Below are 23,082 nucleotides of genomic sequence, written 5' to 3'. Positions count from 1 at the left end.
TTTTTACTGATCCAGTAAAAGGATGATGTTTCATTGGACTGATAATTATAGATTTAGGATTACAGACCAGTTGCTTCAGTAATATTGTTCAGAGTGTGCCCTGTTGGCGTATGCATAAGTTGCATTATCATTCAAAAACCATTTTACTATTTCGAGTCACCTTGACCTTTGACCTAGTGACCTCAAAATCAATAGGGGTCATCTGCGAGTCATGATCAATGTACCTATGAAGTTTCATGATCCAAGGCTCAAGCGTTCTTGAGTTATCATCCGGAAACCACCTGGTGGACGGACGTACCGACACCTGGTGGACGTACATACCGACCGACCTACCAACATGAGCAAAGCAATATACCCACTCTTCTTCGAAGGGGGGCATACAAATTAACAATGGACTTGCACATGCACACATACACTCAACCATTTCGACACAAATCACAAGTATATTGACAAATATTGAAACTCCATAATTTTCAATCAAGAGATAAATTCTTGTTACCGTCTAATGTTATGCAATGGACAAATTTCAAGTGATTTTTCAAAAAGTATAATTTGCCCCGTTGGTGCATAAAGGTATCATATGACATTGAAATGAGAAGACACATAGCAATTTTTGCACCAACATGGCGAATTGATCTTGCATTTAAACATGTTATCATTTATGAAACCATTTCTTTGAATATAATAGTTTCAAAATGTTTAGCTTCCATCATAATTGGTTGCATAATAGCCCACACTTTACTTTCTTCTGAGTATAAAGAATGTAGGCATCATGTCAAATTATAATTGAACAAAAAACATAGTATGAATAAAGAAGGCCATCATGGCCCTTAAAGGGACTGTCAACCAGGACGACGAAGAAAAGAAAAGTTGTAAAATACCGCATTTGTTTTCAATTATTAGTTTATATTGATGGAAAAATCACGACTGGTATATTGCATAACTTGAAAAAAGTTCATATTTTCAGTATATAAGTTAATACAATTTCGCAAAGTGAAATTGAATGTACATCGCAAAAATATGTGACATAACGATATACACACTATAAATAACGCAAGTATATTGATCATTATATATATATATATAATGTATACACTTCACTACGCATGCACAATTTGCATTCCTGGATTTACCACGTGACGATGGTGTTCAATATACAGGCGTTATTTATATTTTTGCCTGGTAGTTACCTGGTAGACATACCCAGTAAAATTTATTAACGAATATACTGAAAATATGAAAACTTTACAACTTTTTTTCAAGTAATGTAATATACCAGTCGTGCTATTCTAATCAATATAAACTTATAATGGTAAAAACATACGGTATTTTACAACTTTTCTTTTCTTTTCTTGAGTTCCTGCACATGAATTGTGGAAGGCTTCAACTGGTGGTCTATTTTTTGACCCACTAGAGTGTTAAGAATTTAGTTTTAGATTTGACTTGGTGACATTGTTTCTAGACGCATGTTATCCACTTTCAGACTTGGCCTAGATATTGTCAAGATACCAGTACACATTCTGAGTTGTTTTCAGAATGAGTCATGAAATATGGTCTCTGTAGTTGCTTAAAGGATTTTCTTATTGTTCATCTGGTAAACTACTTTCAACACACAAATGACACAAAATTTGAACTCGGCCTTGACATATATTCAGGAAGCAGGATCACATGTCTTTAAAGGGTTCACTAATTCATGTCAATGGATGTAAACACACCGGTAAGTGATGCTTTTTTCACTCTAAATTCATGTAAATGGATGTAAACACACTGGTAAGTGATGCTTTTTTTAAATAACTTTTAAATCATTTTTTTTAAGAATTTCAAACAGTGCATTCACGACAGTTTTATATACGGTTTATGAAAGTGTGAAAACTATTACTTTATTTAATACGCCTTTGTTATTGGCCAAACATATGATGTGTAATGAATTCATATACACGGTTGTGCTGCATGCAACGTGAAATCTTGGCACCAATTTCAGGCGTATTCAATAATGAAGTTTTGTATGCGCCAGCTGCGCACATGAATCAGATTCATATTTGGCCTTAATACTGTCTAGATAAACATTCTAACAAAGTTTAAAGTTTCATTGATAATATATTAAAATGTGAATCTAAAGTGGTAAAAAAGATGGTACAAAACGGACACCTAACACTACAGCCACACACCGAACTACACCGAAAAGGGTGATTACAATTATAGCACTTCCTGGTCTGGTGATTAGAACAGCCCCAACATCTGGTGGTCATTTAAAAAAAATTGTTTAATGTTTATGCAGAACAGATATTATGACAGCACACTTTATCAATGTTTTGAGCAAGTTTCATTAGAAGTGGGTCACACATGTGACTTTTTGAGTGAAAAAAAAGATACATGTAATTTTACTGTAGCATTATAAGCAAAACTACCTGCTGCATTGAAGACATGTTTATTAATTGACTTTAATCATATCCTATTTTGTGGATAAATAACTCAAATAAATGTTCAGCAAGTTTCTAGGATATTGAGGAAGCATATAAACTTTCTACTGTGTGTTCATAATATTTGCTTTAAATATGACCTAGTCATCTAGCTTTGAACTCAACCTTGAAATCATTTTGACAAATGTAAACTGGACAAGTTTAAAAAGAATCGGATGAAAACTGTGGACTTTATCGGATAAACAATAAAAGTCTAATGCACGCACGCACACACACACACACAGACAGACAGACACCATGCCATCCCATAAGCTCTTCTGCCTTTGGCAGTAGAGCTTAAAAGTATGTTTGCTGTGAAAGACCATGAATATGTTTAAGCGATTACATATTTATATTGTATTGGTCTGTAAAATATGGTTGCTGGGCTGAATGTCTGATACTCTTCTTGAGCTTTCAGGAAGAATGCAATCTGGCTAAGATTTTACTTGGATAATGGTACTAAGTTTCATTTGACAATAAATGTGGTCTTTTAATGTTCGCATGCTTTTTTATTGTATCTAACAAACTATTTGTTTAAACCATACACAACCCAGTTTAAAATGAATTGGGTATATCAATCTGACAAAATGTTTCATAAAAAACTAGGCAATTTTGTTGTCCTCCAGAGTGTTCACAAGATTGTTCTTTCATGTAACCTAGTTTTTACCTCACATGACCAGACTTGAAATGTGGCTGACATATCATTAGGACAAAATGTTCTGAATAAACTTTATGAAGATTTTCCACTAAATTCTGTCCTTGGGTGTTCAAAAGGCAAATGTTGACGATGGACAAAGGACGACAAAAATTCATCAAAATAGTTTACCATGGTGATGTTGTGCTCAGGTGAGCTTTTAACATGACGTGTAGAGTATTTGCAAGGTATCACCATCGGCATGTAAGAAACATGTCCCTCTGTCCGGCATGTATTTAAAAAGCTGGAACTAGTTTTTAACTTAATAGTGGCTATATGAATAGAAAAAAACTCTGAAAAAGTTTAATGAAGATCGGACAAACCAGTCATTCCCAAAAGTATTTTAAGGTCACAGGATATTGGGTCAAAGACATTTATTTCCCGGTCTGGAAATTACATGAAAACTCAGATTTAAACTACAAATGTCAACAAACCGGCCACACAATTATAATCAAAGCGCTGAAGTTGTTTGCTGTTGTCCTCCTTGATTAGCTTAGGCTAATCAGTGTGCACAGGCTAATCAGTGTACACAGGCTAATCAGTGTGCACAGGTTAATCAGTGTATACAGGCTAATCAGTGTGCACAGGCTAATCAGTGTACACAGGCTAATCAGTGTGCACAGGCTAATCAGTGTACACAGGCTAATAAGTGTGCACAGGCTAATCAGTGTGCACAGGCTAATCAGTGTAAACAGGCTAATCAGTGTGCACAGGCTAATCAGTGTGCACAGGCTAATCAGTGTGCACAGGCTAATCAGTGTACACAGGTTAATCAGTGCGCACAGGCTAATCAGTGTATACAGGCTAATCAGTGTGCACAGGCTAATCAGTGTACACAGGCTAATCAGTGTGCACAGGCTAATCAGTGTGCACAGGCTAATCTTATTTGACATGCATTAAACCCTGTTTTCCCAGAAAGCAGGCAATATTTTAAAAATTTAAATGATAAACACTAGACAGGCCATGTCGCCTTACAAGCTGGTAAATACACTCACTGAGTAGTAGAGCAGACGCTCCTAAGTATTCGTCGTCTTCAGTGCAGACAGGCAGAGGTTATTGTTCCTAGCATAGTGAGTTACTGTTATTAGCATAGCTAAGGCTTCTAAGCACATACTGATTTGCAAAGATAGGTCTGTAAATTTACTCGACCAATCTAACGCGACCAACTAAAAATCAATGAAAAGGCACTATTGAGCGTATATTTAATCTACATGAACTGTTAATACAAAGTTCCATGAATATTGGGCAAGACATGTGGCGCCTCTATAGTGTTCATATGCAAATTGTTGATGACAGACAACAAACAACCAACATAAAGAAACAAAACTGAGAAAAGGTCACGATGAGAAGGTTAAAAATGCAGGCTCAAACAAGCAAACATCAAGTGTGAACTATCCTCCATAAATAGAGTAAAGGAACATATGCATGAGACATTATACAGGCAGGCTGATTAAAGCCTTAAGGTATTGCTATACTATATACTACATTTGTTGCTGAAATGTGGCCAATGCCTTGTAATCCTTATGCTTGAACTTTGAAATGTTATTTCAAACAAACACAAATTAACAAATTAAAGCTCAAGAAACAAGAGCACCGCCTTGTGGGTGCAGACCGCTCATCTATTTTCTTTTTAAAGGTGAAGGGACTCTCATTTTCAATCACAAAGGAGGGAGGAGTGGAGTGAAGAGGGGTGTATAGTGTGGGGTTGTGGACATTTATTACATTATCTTCCAAAAAAGCGAAAAAAAAAAAAAAAAAAAAAATCGGGGGGGGGGGGGGGGGGGGGGGGGGGGGTTGGGGGGGGGGGCGATGGGAGGGGGGGGGGTTTGGGTGCGATGGTTGGACGGTATTTCAAACATAACAGTTTTTAAAAAAAAAATGGGAGGGGGGGGGTATAGTGTGAGGGTGTGGTGGTAATTTGTGAGATGATCTTAAAAAAAAAAAAAAAAAAAAAAAAAAAATTGGGGGGGGGGGGGGGGGTTGGGGTGGGGGGGGTGGGGGGGGGTATAGTGTGAGGGTGTGGTGGTCATTTGTGAGATGATCTTAAAAAAAAAAAAAAAAAAAAAATTAGGGGGGGGGAGGGGGGAGGGGGGGGAGGGGGGAGGGGGGGAGGGCACGGGGGATGGTTTGGGTGGAGTCTATTGTGGTATGTCAGGTAAGAGTAGTTTCATCAAAGTATCAATCAAATCTAATCATAAATAAAGAAGTTATGGCAATTTTAGCAAAATTTAATAATTTGACCTTGAGAGTCAAGGTCATTCAAAGGTCAAAGTAAAATTCAAGTTGCCAGGTACAGTAACCTCATGATAGCATGTAAGTATTTGAAGTTTGAAAGCAATAGCCTTGATACTTAAGAAGTAAAGTGGATCGAAACACAAATTTAACCATATATTAAAAGTTACTAAGTCAAAAAAGGGCCATAATTCCGTAACAATGACAACCAGAGTTATAAAACTTGTCCTTTTACTGTACCCTTATGATAGTTTGTGAGTGTTCCAAGTATGAAAGCAATATCTATGATACTTTAGGGGTAAAGTGGACCAAAACATAAATCTTAACCAAATTTTCAATTTTCTAAGTATAAAGGGCCCATAATTCCGTCCAAATGCCAGTCAGAGTTACATAACTTTGCCTGCACGGTCCCCTTATGATAGTTCATAAATCTTGCAAGTATGAAAGCAATAGCTTTGATACTGTAGGAATAAAGTGGACCTAAATACAAAACTTAATCAAATTTTCAATTTTCTAAGTATAAAAAGGGCACATAATTCTGTCAAAATGCCAGTCAGAGTTACATTACTTTGCCTGCACAGTCCCCTTATGATAGTTAGTAAGTGTTGCAAGTATGAAAGCAATAGCTTTGATGCTTAAGGAATAAAATGGACCTAAACACAAAACTTAACCAAAATTGTCAATTTTCTAAGTATAAAAAGGGCACATAATTCTGTCAAAATGCATGCCAGAGTTATCTAACTTTGCCTGCCCAGTCCCCTCATGATAGTAAGTAAGTGTACCAAGTTTGAATGCAATAGCATTGATACTTACTGAGAAAAATGGAACTAAACGCAAAACTTAACCAAAATTTTCAATTTTTTAAGTATAAAAAGGGCACATAATTCTGTCAAAATGCACGCCAGAGTTATCTAACTTTGCCTGCCCAGTCCCCTCATGATAGTAAGTAAGTATACCAAGTTTGAATGCAATAGCATTGATACTTTCTGAGAAAAGTGGACCTAAACGCAAAACTTAACCGGACGCCGACGCCAACGCCAACGCCAACGCCAACGCCAACGCCGACGCCAAGGTGATGACAATAGCTCATAATTTTTTTTCAAAAAATAGATGAGCTAAAAATTGCACACAAGAAATGATTTTGAAAACCTTATATAACTTAATAAAATAATCCAAACAAATTAACATGGATGATGGTTATTGCACAGAGGCGTCGGAGCTTGGGCGGCAGGGGCGGCAGCCGATGCTCCAATATTTTCGGCAAAAATGAAATTTCGGCAAAGACCTTTACAAAAAATCATTTCAATACACGTATATTTGAAAAAATCTTTACCACGAAGCAAGGTAATCACGCTATCTCGGTTATGACACGTGTATTGTTGATTGTCATCACCCGCCCACGGAAATGTACGTGTCAATTGTGTTGCTATGGGGGGTAATTAATCGGTCTCATTTATAACAATAATCCCTTAATTATTAAGTAATTAAACCTGGGAATCTTTAATTGTCGGTATGATCTAATAAGCCTTTGCTTCTTTCTATTAATATAAAGAAAATTATGACATGAAACAAATGTGCCAATATCCAATAGTCCTTAATTATCACAAAATTAAAGATGCCTCAGGATACCTGAATTAATTGTTATAACTCAAATTAATTCTATAATTCTTAAAACTTATTTAATGGTTTTTACCACTTTTTGTGTCATTTCAATATGTGTACTCCAAACCAACCAACGAATTTCAAATTTCCAAAACATAATTTCGGCACAAAAAAATCCTGAAGAACGTTCTTTCAACCCACATGATCCCTATTATTGTGTCGCCTGCTACAAAGTACAAACTGCGACATATAGTGATCACTTCTCCATCGTGTGTCTGTCTGTCACAACTTTTGTAATTCAAAAAATGCCTGCAATAGAAGTGTATAAGGTCAGGTATCAGGCATAGCAACGCACCAAAATGTGCCATTTGCTGCTAAAATTTGAAAAAAATATCCGAGGTGCGCCGGACCCCCACCAACGGGAGGGGGATACCCTCTCCCATACCCACCCCATCGGCCGCCCCAAATAGTTAATGTGCTTCCGACGCCCCTGTTGCATACAGGTAATACAATGCAATAATTTATACTGATATAAAATAAGTAATAATAAGCTACCTGTGATTAAGCTCAACACATTTAGAGCAGCACAGCTGACTGTGGTCTGCGCAGTACATTGTTATTTGTTCACTCTTGTGTATGACGCATGTTAAAAGAGAAGTCTCCATCTTCTTAGAAAGTGGCCACTTCATTATTTTATCCTTTCCATAAGGAGATTTTTTGAAAAACAACCAACCATGCTGTCTGTGGGAGTTTATACATCTTCTGCAGAAGTATTTAAGACATGTTTTACAGTAAAAATCTGCATCTATTTCTACAGATCGTTCTTTCTCGCAGATTGTACAACAATAATATTTAACAAAATCATAATTTCTTGAAATTCCAGATGTCGCCATTTTGATAATTCACTTTCAACAAACAAGATTTTACAAACTAAAATCAATTGAAATATTTATGTCCAAGCGTGTGTACACTAAATATCCCAGAAAACACACACACATAATGTTATTAACACAGACAAGTTTTAAGAAATTTCGAACTGAACAGCAACCAAGTTAACCGTCAAATGGCGATTGTATTATAGGAGTAAACAGTGTAACTATGTATACTGTCACCTGACTATTGGGTACTGAGTGTATTGATTACTTTAAACTGCAAAAAACAAGCTTTGTAGATAAACACTTTAAACCAGATTTTTTAACACACCACATTTTAATTGCTCTAATACATGCCATGTTATGATAATATAATTATAATGATAATACAGAAGCTTGTTACATAAACAAATTTTATTACAATATATTAGATACTTTTCCTCAAAGAGCAGTTATAACTGACAAGTAATACTTGGCCATTTAAATGCAATTGCGCTAATTGACTATCGTGAATATTGCATACTGACATAGCAAAAGCCTAAGAGATACACCTTCTGTTTTAAACACATGAATGAATAACATTGACAACAAATGTGTTGGATGCATTCATTATTAGTTTCGGATGGGTCGTTGAGCCGTCTACTGAGAAAGTTGTGACCTTAATATTTTGTTAAACAATCAACATACTTGAAAGCTTTTCATACATATGTCCAACTGTTGTGTTTTTTTTACTTTTATTATATGGTTCCACTGATTAAGTCATTTTAAATATGGTACAGACAATAACTACCATTTAATAAAAATCTTGAAGCAGTCAATTACTACAAACATTCATTATTGTAGCTTGGGTGAACCAAATTTTCTTAAATCTTAGAATATACATTTAGTTGATGTGAATGTCAACTTACATTGGCAAAATGTTGAGTAGCAATCTTCAAATAGGTCCCAATCTAGGAGTGGATTAACAATATCATTAAGGTAAGCGTGACTTTTATACTATATTAAGTTTTTTATAAACTCTTGTTAAAGCTGCAATTGTATCATCAACTTATCCTACAAAACAGTTTCAGTTGCAATAGATATTTTAATATCCCAATTGTGTGCTTCGTTAAATTACAATTGTGTTTGATCATTTTGTTTATTTCTTAGACACTTTATGATGCTAATGATGTGTTGCTCATGGCAAGCCTCGCCATGTAATCCTTTCTTTAACGCATCTGACATATTCCAGTACTCAATGATACTTACATAGTATTCTGTCATATCTCTTTGAAAAACCACACACTGCATAAAATGCAGGCATTTGTATTGATGGTATTTAAACAGAATAAATGTGTCCTAGTTTATTGACACAGTCTGACAAGAAACTAACAAAAAGCTTAAATAAAGATAATATTTTAATTAAATTTTAACATTTCACGAAGTTGTTGTTTAGAATAAAGTATAGTCGTTTGTAGCCGTTTCTTTAGCTCATTTTCCTTAGGTCAATTTTCTAACATTTCAACCAATCAAATGCCCGAAAATAATAAACATCGGAACTACAGTGCTAAATTGACGTCATCGAACAGGGAACTCCCAGGATGAAGACAACTGTTTTACACAAAGAATGCTGATGCGTTGTTCGAAATTTAGTCACAATAAATACAGAGAAGAATTTAGAATATTTAAAAGCCGTAAATTTGATCATTTTTATATATTGTATCATTATGATCAATCAGGAGACGCTGGTTATTTACTCTGAAAATTCTCAGTTCCGGTTTCCGGTTCCGATATTACATGTGCAGATACCAAACTTTTCAAAAAAACAACCTGTAGATCTAAAGTCAAATATATGTGTTAACGTACATGTAATGCTCGCTTCTTGACAGTCTACTGATCAACCGAAGGACCTACCAACAAAAAGCAGAAAAACTCTTATAAAATTGGGAGCCCGAAGGACCTATTAACGAAAAGCAAAAGAACTCTTCTAAAATTGGGAGCACACTCTTTTTGGTTTGTTGATTTTGTTCAATAATAGTTCAGTCATGTTCAGTGTTAAGACCTACACTTGCACTTTTCTGGGATGAGCTCAGGTTTACCATTGAACAGTTTACCAGTGCAAAGTTCACATACCAATGCCAGTATCTGACAACTGTTATGGTTGCATCAGAGCTTTGGTTAGAATGACTATAGAACAATATGGGCTGGCAATACTTAACGGATCTGTAGACAGTAAGGCAGATGTGCAGGCTGGACTGCAGCTTTGCTGGTCGCTTTTGTTCAAAGACACATTTCGCACGACACCGCTAATAAACATCACAAGCTCACATTTTTGTAGTTCAAAAGGTTTCAGATTACGGTGCCAGGATGATTTCCTGTTACAAGCCCGGAGCTGTACCGTTGATAACTGACCTCATTACCCCTTGATCAATAAGTATCCACTGTTCTTTCTCTCAAGAAACCAATATACATGTATACCTTTGCATGATAACGATAATGGGTCGAAGAATTCTCAAGATATGTAGAAACAAATATACTGTGACAAACTCTTGTGACCTTGACCTTTGACCTGTAACCCTCAAAATTAATAGGAGCATTTTTGTTCTCACAAAATTATGTCATACCAATTTGCGTGGTTTTAGACAGACCAACTGACGGTCATGTGCAAAGCCATTCCTCAAAGCGACAATATTTAAGGCAATTAACAGGATTGATTTTAAACATTTTTATCCCCACGCTTTTTGAAAAAAAGGTGGGGATATTGTGGTTATCTCCGCCGTCCGTCCGTCCGTCTGTCCGTCCGTCTGTCTGTCCGTCCGTCCTGGCCACTATCTCCTCCTACACTAAAAGCACTAGAACCTTGAAACTTACACACATGGTAGCTATGAGCATATGTGCGACCCTGCACTATTTGGAATTTTGATCTGACCCCTGGGTCAAAAGTTATAGCGGTTGGGGTGGGGCCGCGTCAGAAATTATCACTCATTTTTTTAGGTTATTTTACATTTACTTCTTTATTTCTACACCGATTCACTTCAAATTGATACTGGACCTCCCTTATGACAATACGGTCAATCTCAACCATGCATGGCCCCATTCCCAACCCTGGGGCGCCCCGCCCACATAGGCCACACCCACCAAAAATTTCCATTTACTATAATTTTTTCATTTCTACACGGATTCACTTCAAATTGATACTGGACCTCTCTTATGACAATACGGTCAATCTCAACCATGCATGGCCCCATTCCCAACCCTGGGGCGCCCCGCCCACATAGGCCACACCCACCAAAAATTTCCATTTACTATAATTTTTTCATTTCTACACGGATTCACTTCAAATTGATACTGAACTTTTGTTATGACATTAGGGTCAATCTCAACTATGCATGGCCCCAATCCCAACCCTGGGGCGCCCGCCCACATAGGCCACACCCACCAAAAAATTCCCATTTACTATAATTTTTTCATTTCTACACGGATTCACTTCAAATTGATACTGAACTTCTCATATGACATTAGGGTCAATCTCAACTATGCATGGCCCCATAACCAACCCTGGGGCCCCGCCCACATAGACCACACCCACCCAAAATTGCCTTTACTATAATTTCTTCATTTCTACACCGATTCACTTCAAATTGATATTGAACTTCTCTTATGACAATACAGTCAATCTCAACTATGCATGGCCCCATTACCAACCCTGGGGCGCCCCGCCCACATAGACCACACCCACCCAAAATTGCCTTTTACTATAATTTCTTCATTTCTACACCGATTCACTTCAAATTGATACTGAACCTCTCTTATGACAATACGGTCAATCTCAACTATGCATGGCCCCATTACCAACTCTGGGGCCCCGCCCACATAGACCACACCCGCCCAAAATTGCCTTTTACTATAATTTCTTCATTTCTACACCGATTCACTTCAAATTGATACTGAACTTCTCTTATGACAATACGGTCAATCTCAACTATGCATGGCACAATTACCAACCCTGGGGCGCCCTGCCCAGATATGTCACACCCACCCAAAATTGCCTTTTACTATAACTTCTTCATTTCTACACCAATTCACTTGATGATGAACTTCTCTTATGACAATACGGTCAATCTCAGCTATGCATGGCCCCATTACCAACCCTGGGGCACACCTAGGTCAAACATTCGGCGTGGGGATACGCGTCGGCCTCTGCCGCGCCATTTCTAGTATGATAATGAATTTCAATAAGAAGCAATTCAAAAATTTATTTTGTAAAAATACAATTTCACAAAAATGCCTTGAAAATCGTTCATAAAGGAATATTAATATGTTGATAAGGGTAAAATTCTTACTGGAGTGGATTACATAGACAATAGGCAAATTTCTTATTGAAAATACTTTAACTACAGTTTTTACTGTGAACTAAATGCAAAACCTTGTATACCAAAGTTTACAGTTGTTTGAACATTTTTTTTCATAAAAGGAATATGCGGGAGAGGACAATCTAATTTGCTAAGATAATAAAATCTTATCATGTGTATTGACTTGTTTTCAAACATTATTAAAACTTGTTGGGCCATAGAACCTGTATTTTCTTTCCTATAATGTTATATGCATGTCTGTGTCAACTGAAAGGATTACAGTAGCTTAAAGCAGCATAAGGATAGACTTTCCTCTAAATTTAGGCACTATTTAAGAACTGCATTAATAATCATTAATTTAATTTATACCTCTTTTCAAGCTGAAATTAATCATTAAAATCAATGTTCTATTGATTAAATGGTTGAGACAAAAGAACCAAGAATGCCCTTGATCACTCAACTGTGTAATAGGGTCAACTGTTTCATACAATCCTTATAGAGGACAAACATACCACATGCATGTATCAAAGCTGTGTAATTTGTGTGTGTTTTTTAAGTTGTTAAGCTATGTAATTAATTTTTAAAATATTTAAGTTCCCACATCAACAAGCATGGCCAATTTTCATCCAAGATAATTATTTTAACAAACTTGGTAGATGACCGCTAAATGATGTTGCATGCCTGGTATATAACAACTCTGACTTGGCCTTTAAAGATGAGTTGTAATCTTATTCAAATATGTTCATCTATATCGCTTATTTGTCACTTGATCATGGTCAGTTTTGAAACCTGGGGTTGTAACTGTAACATTTGCAAAAGTCTCTTTAATTGATGATCACCAGTGATTTTTGTATAGACAATTTTAAGTATGGTTCTCATATTACAGCCATTAAAACTATATAGTCTAAGGCCTAAATTGATTTGGCAGGTATGAAAGCAATTCAATCTATTAAAAATCTTATTCAAATTGCCTGACACTACACTCACACAAAGAGATTTGCAGAGCGATTATATCTTATAAATATATTACAATGTTCAGGTATTCAATGGGTAGGGTAATCTGATTGTAGGAGCTATTGAAGCATGGGTACTGAAGAATTTTTTAAAGTTATAATTTGACCATAGAGGTATGATATTTCCACTATAATTATTCAAGTGTGTTATCAATTCAAATGATCAAATAAGCAATGTCAATTTTGTGTCATTAGTATAGTCAAGAGAAACATGCAAATAGATCTGTTATTCAGCTTTTAAAAATTGCTTTCACATTCCAACAGACCTAAGTTAAATTAATATACTCTATGGGCATTTCTTTTTGCAAAATTCTTTTAAAGCTATTGAGTTGGCCACAATTTATACATTATCTTATGCAACTACATTTCTTAATTTTATAATCAAACTTCAAAAATTTAAGATGTGTTTGTCAGAAACTCAATGCCCGCACCGCTTAGAAGCCATATATTTGACCTTTGACCTTAAATAATGACCTTGACCTGTCACCACTCAAAATGTGCAGCTCCATGAGATACACATGCATGCCAAATATCAAGTTGCTATCTTCAATATTGCAAAAGTTGTGGGCAATGTTTAAGTTTTCGGACGGACCAACTGACTGACGGACTGATTGACGGACAGTTCAACTGCTATATGTCCACCCTATGGGGGGCCATAAAAACCATTTACTGCTTCTGACATTAAATGATTGCGTTAACAATGATTTATTCATGTTAAGTTTTTTTATTTTCTAACAAGAAATATCTTTAAAAAAGATATACAGCGTTGATAGTTCAATGAATGAGATCAAGGATAGCGAATGTCTTTTTTCTGTGCAGTTCTTAGCTGCATCACACGCAGTACGGGATGTTACGCGGAGTTTTCGCGGCTTATTTTACATTTTTACATATTGCTGGTCATAAACCTATAGATACAAAACAGAAAACCAAAAGAAGAATGGAAGTGAAATTAAAACATACAAGTCAACCGGCCACACGAGAAGTATCCGTATTTATAGGCGCGTTCTTCGAACAAACCTGTTTTAGTGGTTTGATTCGATTATTAACAGTATCGATAATCATCGCTCTCATGCTTAATACATTGGCCAATATGGTGGAATAATTATTGTTAAATTAATCAAAAATAATATTTGTCATTGTTTTGTTGGAAACACATTAAGAATCTACATATTTCTGGTCTAAAGAAAATTCCAGGTCACCTAGTTCACGGATAGCGTATTTATTATATAACTATTATTTTACTGGCCGCGAACTCCGGAGATGACCTGTATATAAACTCTGACATTCATACACTGGCCGCGAATTGACCCGGGTTGAAATGCAATGTATTAAAGTGAGGCCTCGCTTCCACTGCTCTTAATACTTTTACATGTTAACATGTTGACAAGAATATGGAAGTAAGTACTAAAAATGAGAACATAGCCTTTAAATATAAACGCGTTGCACTGGTAATTCTCTGAAAATAAAAGGTGTACGCACAAACTGTATTTATGTCGAGAATTGAGTGTAAAACTGTTCTATCTATTAAGCCTTTTCATTAGAAATAAAATTGTTTCATGCAGTAAAACAGTGTTACAAAGACGCGGATATGTTTCCAATGTTCTGGTGGAATACTCAAATCAGCCAATGGAATAAATGTATTCATTCGTACCTAGCCGCGGGAAATTTTATTTGACTTGATTGGACACTTACAAAGGTCAGGAGAGGTGAAAAGCTGGCTTAATTCAGCTTACGCCGAAAAAATAGTAAACTCAATCTTGAATGGCCTTGTTACAATGTACACCGATCAAGGACATACATAACAAGTAAATTTGTTAAATTGATATCCCCGCTAAATAAAGTTTGTTTATGGATGGGTGCTAATCTCTTGATATACAGTATAATCCTTAAACAAAATAATTAAGTGTAACGTTATTGTTTATAAGCAGTTTAATTTTCCTAATTTATGTAAATAAATCCATGAGTTTCATGTTGAAATCTTGTAGCATATCTGATATAAAGCCTTGACATGTTACTTGATACATGTACAACAACAACAAGGGGTCATAACTCTTATTTGAGAAAGTGTAAGGTTATGGTTCTCGTGCAAAACAATTCTCCTTATTGATTTATACATCCATGAACTTTCATGTCGAAATCTGTATCGTATCGGATGTATTGACCTGAAAAGTTGCATCATTAAAAAAAAAGCAAGGGTCAATAACTCTTATTTAAGAAAGTGTAGGGTTATGGTTCTTATGCATAGCACTTCTCATTGATATCTACACACCCATGAAGTTGCATGCAAAAATATTGTACCATATCTGACATATAGTCCTGAACAATTACATCATACATAAATAACAATGGGCAATAACTCTTGTTTAAGACAGTGAAGGATTATGGTTATTGTACAAGGCATTTCTCCTTATTGATATCTATACACCCATGAAAATTCATGTTGGAATCTTGAATGGTATGTGATATATAACCATGAACATTTGCATGAAACAAAAAGAACAAACTTAAGGGCATTATAACTTTTGTTCGAAAAGTGGAGGGCTATGGTTCTTGTACAAGGCATGTCTCTTGCCGCCAGGGGAAGCCACCCACATCCCTCATGAGGGGGAATTTCGCGTCATTTTGGGCGAAAAGGGGAATTTTAGAAGATCTTTTCACCAACCATTCAACACCTCAAATTGCTATATTTTATTGTGATTCATATAAATATACATTAAATCAAAGGTAAGTAGCATTATACCAGCTGGCAACATAGGTATAAACATTTGGAGAGGGAATTTTTAGCTGAAAAAGGGGAAAAAAGTATAATTTTTTTGATGGGGGAAGCTGCCGATATTCGGCGGTAAAAAGTGCAAAACGAGGGCCCTGTACAACGTATATACACACATGAAGTTTCACGTTGGACTATTGTATGTGTGATAAAGCGCTGATAAAATACACCATAAAAAAGGGAAATAACTTTATTTAAGATAATGTGGGGTAATGGTTCTTGTGCATAATACACCTTCTCATTGATATCTATGCACACATGAAGTTTCATGTTGATATCTTGATTAGTTTCTGAGATTTAGCCCTGAAAAGTTATTGACGGACGGACAGACTCACAGACTGAGGCACAAGCTTATTCTATATCCTTCTGCCATTTTTGGGGAATAATAAGTGAGTAATGACAAAAAGGAGTTGATTGTTTCAGATCAGATAAATACACAGTTTTAAGGTGGTGAAGTACAAAGGTTTATAAAGACATGTTAAAGTTCTACATGAAAATAAGAATGTTAACCACAGACAAAAGCATTTCTAAAATAGCATACAGATATTTCTCTAGAGTACTGAAACAAGGTAATTTTCCAAAAGTATTCATACTTTATTAGTTTATTTTAACCCAAATTATTAGTGTTCTTTCTTGGGTTACCATAAATGGTGGAATTGCAGGGGAAGGGCTAGTTTATGTTATTATGTGTGACAGATTTTTTAAATCATTTTTTTATTTTGTTTTATAACTTTTCATATTACACTGTAACTCCAATATAGCGCGGTCAATGGTGTCCAAGCCGCGAAACAGCGTTAAAACGGATCCGCGTTATAGGTTTTGAGCTCATTTACTGCAGGGCGCTATAAACAAAACAGGTATAGAATAGCCTATAATATAGGTCATGTGACATGTTGCCATGCTGTGTTGACGCAAATACATGCATATAAACCGAATTGTATCGATAACAGTATACATACCGCTTTTCTTATGTGCACATTTATCCGATAATCCAATAAAATTGCAACATCACTAAAAAATAATTATCTTGAACATTAATGACGATATATGTTTAAGAAATTCGTAAACACAACTGTACGCATATATGCCATTGTCAGAAGTGTTAAAAGTACAGTGCATCTTCTTCTTCTTCTTCTTGGCGTTCGCTCTACACGATCACACCAGTTTCTTCGATAAATGATGTGGTCCGTCTCAGGTCATCCACGTCTCCATAAAGTTTCTGATGGAGGGTTGTGTCCTGGGGCCACTTTGTAGCTCGCTCCTGGTCGTGACGTTTACATCTTTGGAGGATGTGTTCGGCTGTTTGGTCTTCTGTGCCACACGGACAGGTCGGTGACGGGGCCAGTCTGTATTTTTTATGCATGTGTGCATTGAGTCGGTTGTGCCCTGATCGGAGTCTGACCATTATCACTTGCTCTGCCCTGCTTAGGAGATGATATGCATCTGCCTCTTGTCTTGGCCGGGTAAGTGATTTAATGATGGTAACTTTCTCCTTGTAGCTTACTTGCACAGGTGGCTGATCTAACTGAGCACCTTGTTTTGCCAGTTGGTCAGCATCTTCATTTCCGGCCACTCCACAGTGTGCTGGGATCCACTGGAGGGTCACGTTTAGGTTGGTGCTGATTCTTTGTAAGGCATTTGCAAGCTGAGGAACCTTGTTGTTGGTCAGGGCTTCTAATACAGACATGGCATCTGTAAAGAAGACTATCGAGTTGACATCTTCGGTCGAGTCTTCAATCATTGACACTGCCTTCATGAGGGCTAAAGTCTCTGCCCTGTAGTTGCTACAGTGCATTATGGGGCAGAGCTTTCATTGGACGAGCAACTTTAAATTAAGATTGAATGCAATACGACTCACGTACAAAAAATTGTTATATTGCGTTATACGCATGCAAAAAACGTGTTTCCCGGGGACTTTCTGATACCGCGCGAAAATGAAAGTGAAACTCTGTTAACAATTGCCAGTACACTGCGTTCGCATGTAAATAAATCGTCTGCATTATTTAATTTCTTATACACGAACTGAAAGAGATTAAATGACATAATACTAGAATGATAATAAAATGACAGAAAAAGTTGTTTTATACAGTAGGCAGTATATTTCACAGCCGCTCATTAAATATAGTTAAACTGCAACCATATCAAAGTAAGAATGTTTCAATCGTTTTGAATTACTTGAATTGTATAACTATCCCGCTTGCACTTAACTTATGGAAATTATCGCACTGAACCGCTCTGATGAGAAATACATGTAATAAACACTGACACGCGAGTTTTTCACACCTTTATTGACATTACACAACAGATTAACACCAATTAGCTGTCGGTGTTGTTTAACCTCGAGGCGATTATAATCGGTTCAACGGACGGTTGAATAAAGCAATCAACATGTGATTGCCGCCATCTTTGAATTGTCTTAAAATACATGAAGTTGCATAATACGGATTTGAATCAGAAATCAAATGGAAGGTTGGAGAAAAAATGGGATCCAAGCACCCTCCGCGTTATATTGGATTCAGCGTTATAACGGAGCGCGTTATATTGGAGTTACAGTGTAGTGCATAGAAAATATGACAGGAGCTGGAAACTAAGATCAATTGATAATGTTATCAATTATTGCAACACATAGATATTTTGACAGTTGTAATTTGATGATATGAGGTATCATGAATTATCTAAATTAAATATATTGCTAAAATGTATGTTATGAAGAATGAACTAATAATTATTAAAAATAAAAACCTAAGACGAAGTTAATATCTGCTTATTAAAAGTGAAAAGATACACATATATAAAAAAATAAATATTATTCATTAAATGACTTTTAATGGCAACCTTAAAGCCTTCTAACCTGTTGACCTCTGTGAGTGACTCAGGTAAAGAGTTCCAGAGTTTAATGCTGTTAAAAGAAAAGGATTTGGAACCATGACATTTGACCTTGGGTAAACAATACCCACCCTTTTTACTAAGCCCAGTGCTGTAATTATGCATAGAATCTTGGGAAACAAAGTGTTCACTCAAGTAATCTGGAAAAAGGCCATTTCTTATTTTGAAGACATGACATAACATTATTTGATTTACTCTCATGTGAACTGGTAACCAGTTGAGGGACTTAAAGTGAGATTGGTCAATATGAACTCTAGAATCAAGGTCAAGAACAAACCTAATTAACTTATTTTGACAGGTTTGTAACTTATTTCTTAAAGACTGAGTTATACTATTATACCAAACAGAACAAGCATAATCATAATGACACTGAATCAGTGACATTACAAGAAGTTTCTTCGTATGCAAAGTAAGGAAATCTTTCTTACGATAAAGGAATTTTAACCTAGAATTGGCCTTTTTCAAAAGAGACTCAGCCATTGAGCAGAAAGAGAGGTTTTGGTCAAGGGTAATTCCAAGATACTAAACGGATGATGTAGAAGCAATGGGTGTACCATTACAAGATATATCAATGCTAGATTGTGACCTAAGTTTTTGCTTTAACCCAAACACAATTGACTCAGTTTTACCTAAGTGCAATGACAACTTATTGTCGATCAACCATTGGCTAACCAAGTTCATATCATCTGTTAGTGCCTTTTCAACATCAAGTACACTTTTACCAGAAACAAGGATTCCAGAATCATCAGCATATAATAACAATTTATTTTTAACCACAGCTGACATATCATTCACGTAAATTAGAAAAAGAAGGGGTCCAAGGATTGAGCCTTGGGGTACACCACAGGTTATACTGGGCTTAGAAGAAAAGGTACCGGAGACATCAACAAGCTGGTTTCTATCCGACAAGTATGATTTGAACCAGTTTAAAACGCTATCACTAAGACCGGATGCACGAAGCTTCATGAGAAGAATTGAGTGGTCGACTGTATCAAACGCCTTCTGTAAATCTAACATAACCATGCCAACAATATTACCTTTATCATTTTCATACCTGATAAAATCTGTTAGGTGAATTAAACAAGTATCCGTGGAGAAGCCACTTCTAAAACCTGACTGAAATTTATACAATAATTTATTATCTTTAAAATAAGATTCAACCTGGTCATAAACTACCTTTTCAAGGATTTTAGAAATAACAATTAAAATGGACACAGGGTGGTAATTACCTACAGACAATTTGTCATCATTTTTATAGTAGTGTATTGCTTGTTTTTCACGAGGAAACAAAAGTATTATTTTTTCTCAGTGGCGCAGCAATGAGTAAAAAAGCTTATTTCCTATGAGCGCGAATGAATAAAGTCAACAATCTATGGAAACCAACAATTAAAAAATACCTGTTTAATGCTTGTTAGCCGTGTATTTATATTTTAAAATATTTAAATTTGATACTTTTGCGAGAATGATACGTCAAAATAATTTCGTCATTTTACAGTGTACCAGTTGACAATATCGATAATGTTCACCGTCATTGTTGGTATTTGAAACAATTCATTGATGATATTTCTCATTAAACCACGTGAGATAATTACAATATCAGTTATTAAGTTTTATGAGTTTACATAAAATGACAATTCGAAAATAACACGCTCTGTGTTTCATAAAAAACAATTGTACCATACAATGGTGTTTAAAGTTAATTAAAATTTGTGCGATAGTTTTAACCGCCTTAATCAAGTAATGTGAACTGTACATATAGAATTATTAAAGGATTAAAACTATTTTGAAACACATGTAAACACTTAAAATGTTAGATGCTTAATACTTAAACCACGTATCTGCCATTAATGTGAATTTCCTAATATGGCAACACAATTTCATTGTAAAAAGGTGATAGACCGAATAGTGTTCCCATATAATAATGCAAACAATCAAATAAATTAGGACAGAACAGAAGAGAACAGAAAGTTTATTCATATAACTTGAACATTTACAGTTCATCTTACATATACAAAACTGACAATATATAAGCAATAGGCACATGCATAGAAATGCGAAAGTGACCAAACTAGTACATAAAAAGGTGTTAAAAATGCACTAAGGCCATCGAATTACTCAACGTTTGCATTCAATGTATCAGTTCTCATTTTAAAAGCATTTTTACAATATATCGCGAGTTTATTTAGGACTTTGGTTTTATTATTTGTTAACAAAAGAATAAATGTATGCATACTAGGTCGGTTATAATAGAATTTGTCAATATACATTTTTCTTATATCTGTATAAAGAGGACATACAATTACAAAATGATATTCGTCTTCAATATCATTTGAGTTACATATATTACATTTGCGTTCGTTTTTAGGAATATCTGTATGTCTCCCAGATTCAAATTTTAACATGTGGGACGAAAGTCTTAATTTTGATATGTATTTCCTAAAATTAAAGTTTTGGATTATGTTAAGGTAATCAGATAGTTCAAATTAGGCAGAGATATTAATTGATATTAGATTATGGTTTCAACATCAAACGCAGATAGCTATCATACAGTTTAAGTTCCTATTTAAAGCTCAAATGTTGATGACAAAACTATATGTAAACACAGGGCGTTTACGGCCTGTAATTCCCACTATTTTATTTCAAAAATATATATATCAATATGTGTCACACCGTAACCTGGCATGGACGTGTGTATTACCCAATTATGCTCAGCTGGCTGACTCTTAAGACAAGGTCATATAAAGTTCAAAAGATAGCACCTTATTAAAGTCCCAGTTCATAGCTACATGTATATAAAATTTATATTAATAGGGCACTACGATCTATGAATGACATTAAAAGGTGTTCTCATACAAACTAAATTGTAATAAAGTTATTCAATTATTACAATTGCTTGAAAAACTGAATTGTTATAACGCCCGAAAGTGTGATACACTTATTTATTGGTTTAATATTGCCTCTGATCGCATTTTCAAACACAGATTATTGCAAAAGATAGTGTATACATGTATATAAAAGTGTATCTTAGTAAGATAATACAACCTATGAATGACAAAAAAATGTCTCCACATGCAACCTGAATTGTAATAAAGTCATTACATTATTACAATTGCTTGACAACCTGAATTAACCTTTAAATTATTTTTAGAGTTAAGCCCCTTTTTAACTTAGAACTTCTGGTTCAATAATTTGAATACTATCAAAGATAATCAATTTAGTCTTGGACTACTTCCTTATGGCGTCAAGACACTTGTTACAGTCTAGCTGGATAACTCTGTCCTCAATATTTTTAAAGTAATGACCATTTTTAACTTAGAATATGTTGTTAAATTTCTTAACCTTTAACACTATCAAAGATATTTAACTCAAACTTGAAAAACTTCTTTATTGCAACAAGACAATTGTGTAGGTCAAGGTCATAACTCGGTCAGCATATATTTGTAGAGTTATGCCACTTTTTAGCTCTACTATTATATTTGAAATATATATAGTGAAGCTATCCTACTCAACCCGGCGTGAGCGTTGGAATTTTAAAGTTTGCGTTCCACCTCAAATATTTTCTATGTCCCTTGACATATTGCATTTATATTTTGCATTTTTTTTACAAACATGACCCCAATCTATAAACAAGAGCAGACAACTGTATCAAGCATTTTGTAAGAATAATGTTCCTTTTTATACTTTGAAAATTGAAAATGTTGTTAAGTTTTGTGTTTAGGTGTACTTTATTCCTAAAGTATCAAAGCTAATTGCTTTCATACTTGCAACACTTACTAACTATAATTAGGGGACTGTGCAGACACCGTTATGTAACTCTGACTGGCATTTTGACAGAATTATGGCGCCTATTATTATTAGAAAATTGACAATTTGGTTAAGTTTTGTGTTTTGGTCCACTTTACTGCTCAAGTATCATAGCTGTTGCTTTCAGAACTGGAACACTCGATAACTATCATAAGGGGACTGCACAGGAAAAGTTGCATAGCTCTGGTTGGCATTTTGACGGAATTATGGCCCTTTCTTCTAAGTTACTTTAAATATTTTGTTAATTTGTTTGTATAGATCCATTTTACTTCTAAAGTATCTAGAATATTGCTTTCATACTTCAAATACTTTCTTGTTATCATGAGGGTACTGTACCTGGCAAGTTGAATTAGACATTGACCTTTGAATTAAATTGACTCCCAAGTTCAAATTATTAAATTGTGCTCAAATTGTCATAA

General features: G+C 35.3%; 2 protein-coding genes across 5 annotated transcripts in view; both read right to left on the bottom strand.

Annotated features, from left to right (window-relative positions):
- LOC127871207 (uncharacterized) overlaps positions 1–23,082 on the bottom strand; it is a 617,936-nt gene that overhangs the window by 208,250 nt on the left and 386,604 nt on the right. The window lies entirely within an intron of this gene.
- On the bottom strand, positions 17,121–17,768 carry LOC127872543 (uncharacterized). The gene has a single exon (XM_052415868.1). The coding sequence runs from the start codon at positions 17,766–17,768 to the stop codon at positions 17,121–17,123; it is 648 nt and encodes a 215-aa protein (XP_052271828.1).

Source organism: Dreissena polymorpha, chromosome 3 (genome assembly GCF_020536995.1).
Source record: "Dreissena polymorpha isolate Duluth1 chromosome 3, UMN_Dpol_1.0, whole genome shotgun sequence".
NCBI classification, from domain to species: domain Eukaryota; kingdom Metazoa; phylum Mollusca; class Bivalvia; order Myida; family Dreissenidae; genus Dreissena; species Dreissena polymorpha.
The sequence above is the reverse complement of the archived record's forward strand: the minus strand, read 5'-3'. Positions and strand labels throughout refer to the sequence as shown.

Coding starts and splice junctions, on each gene's coding strand:
- LOC127872543 (XM_052415868.1), bottom strand. CDS start 17,768: ATGCACTGTAGCAACTACAGGGCAGAGACTTTAGCCCTCATGAAGGCA.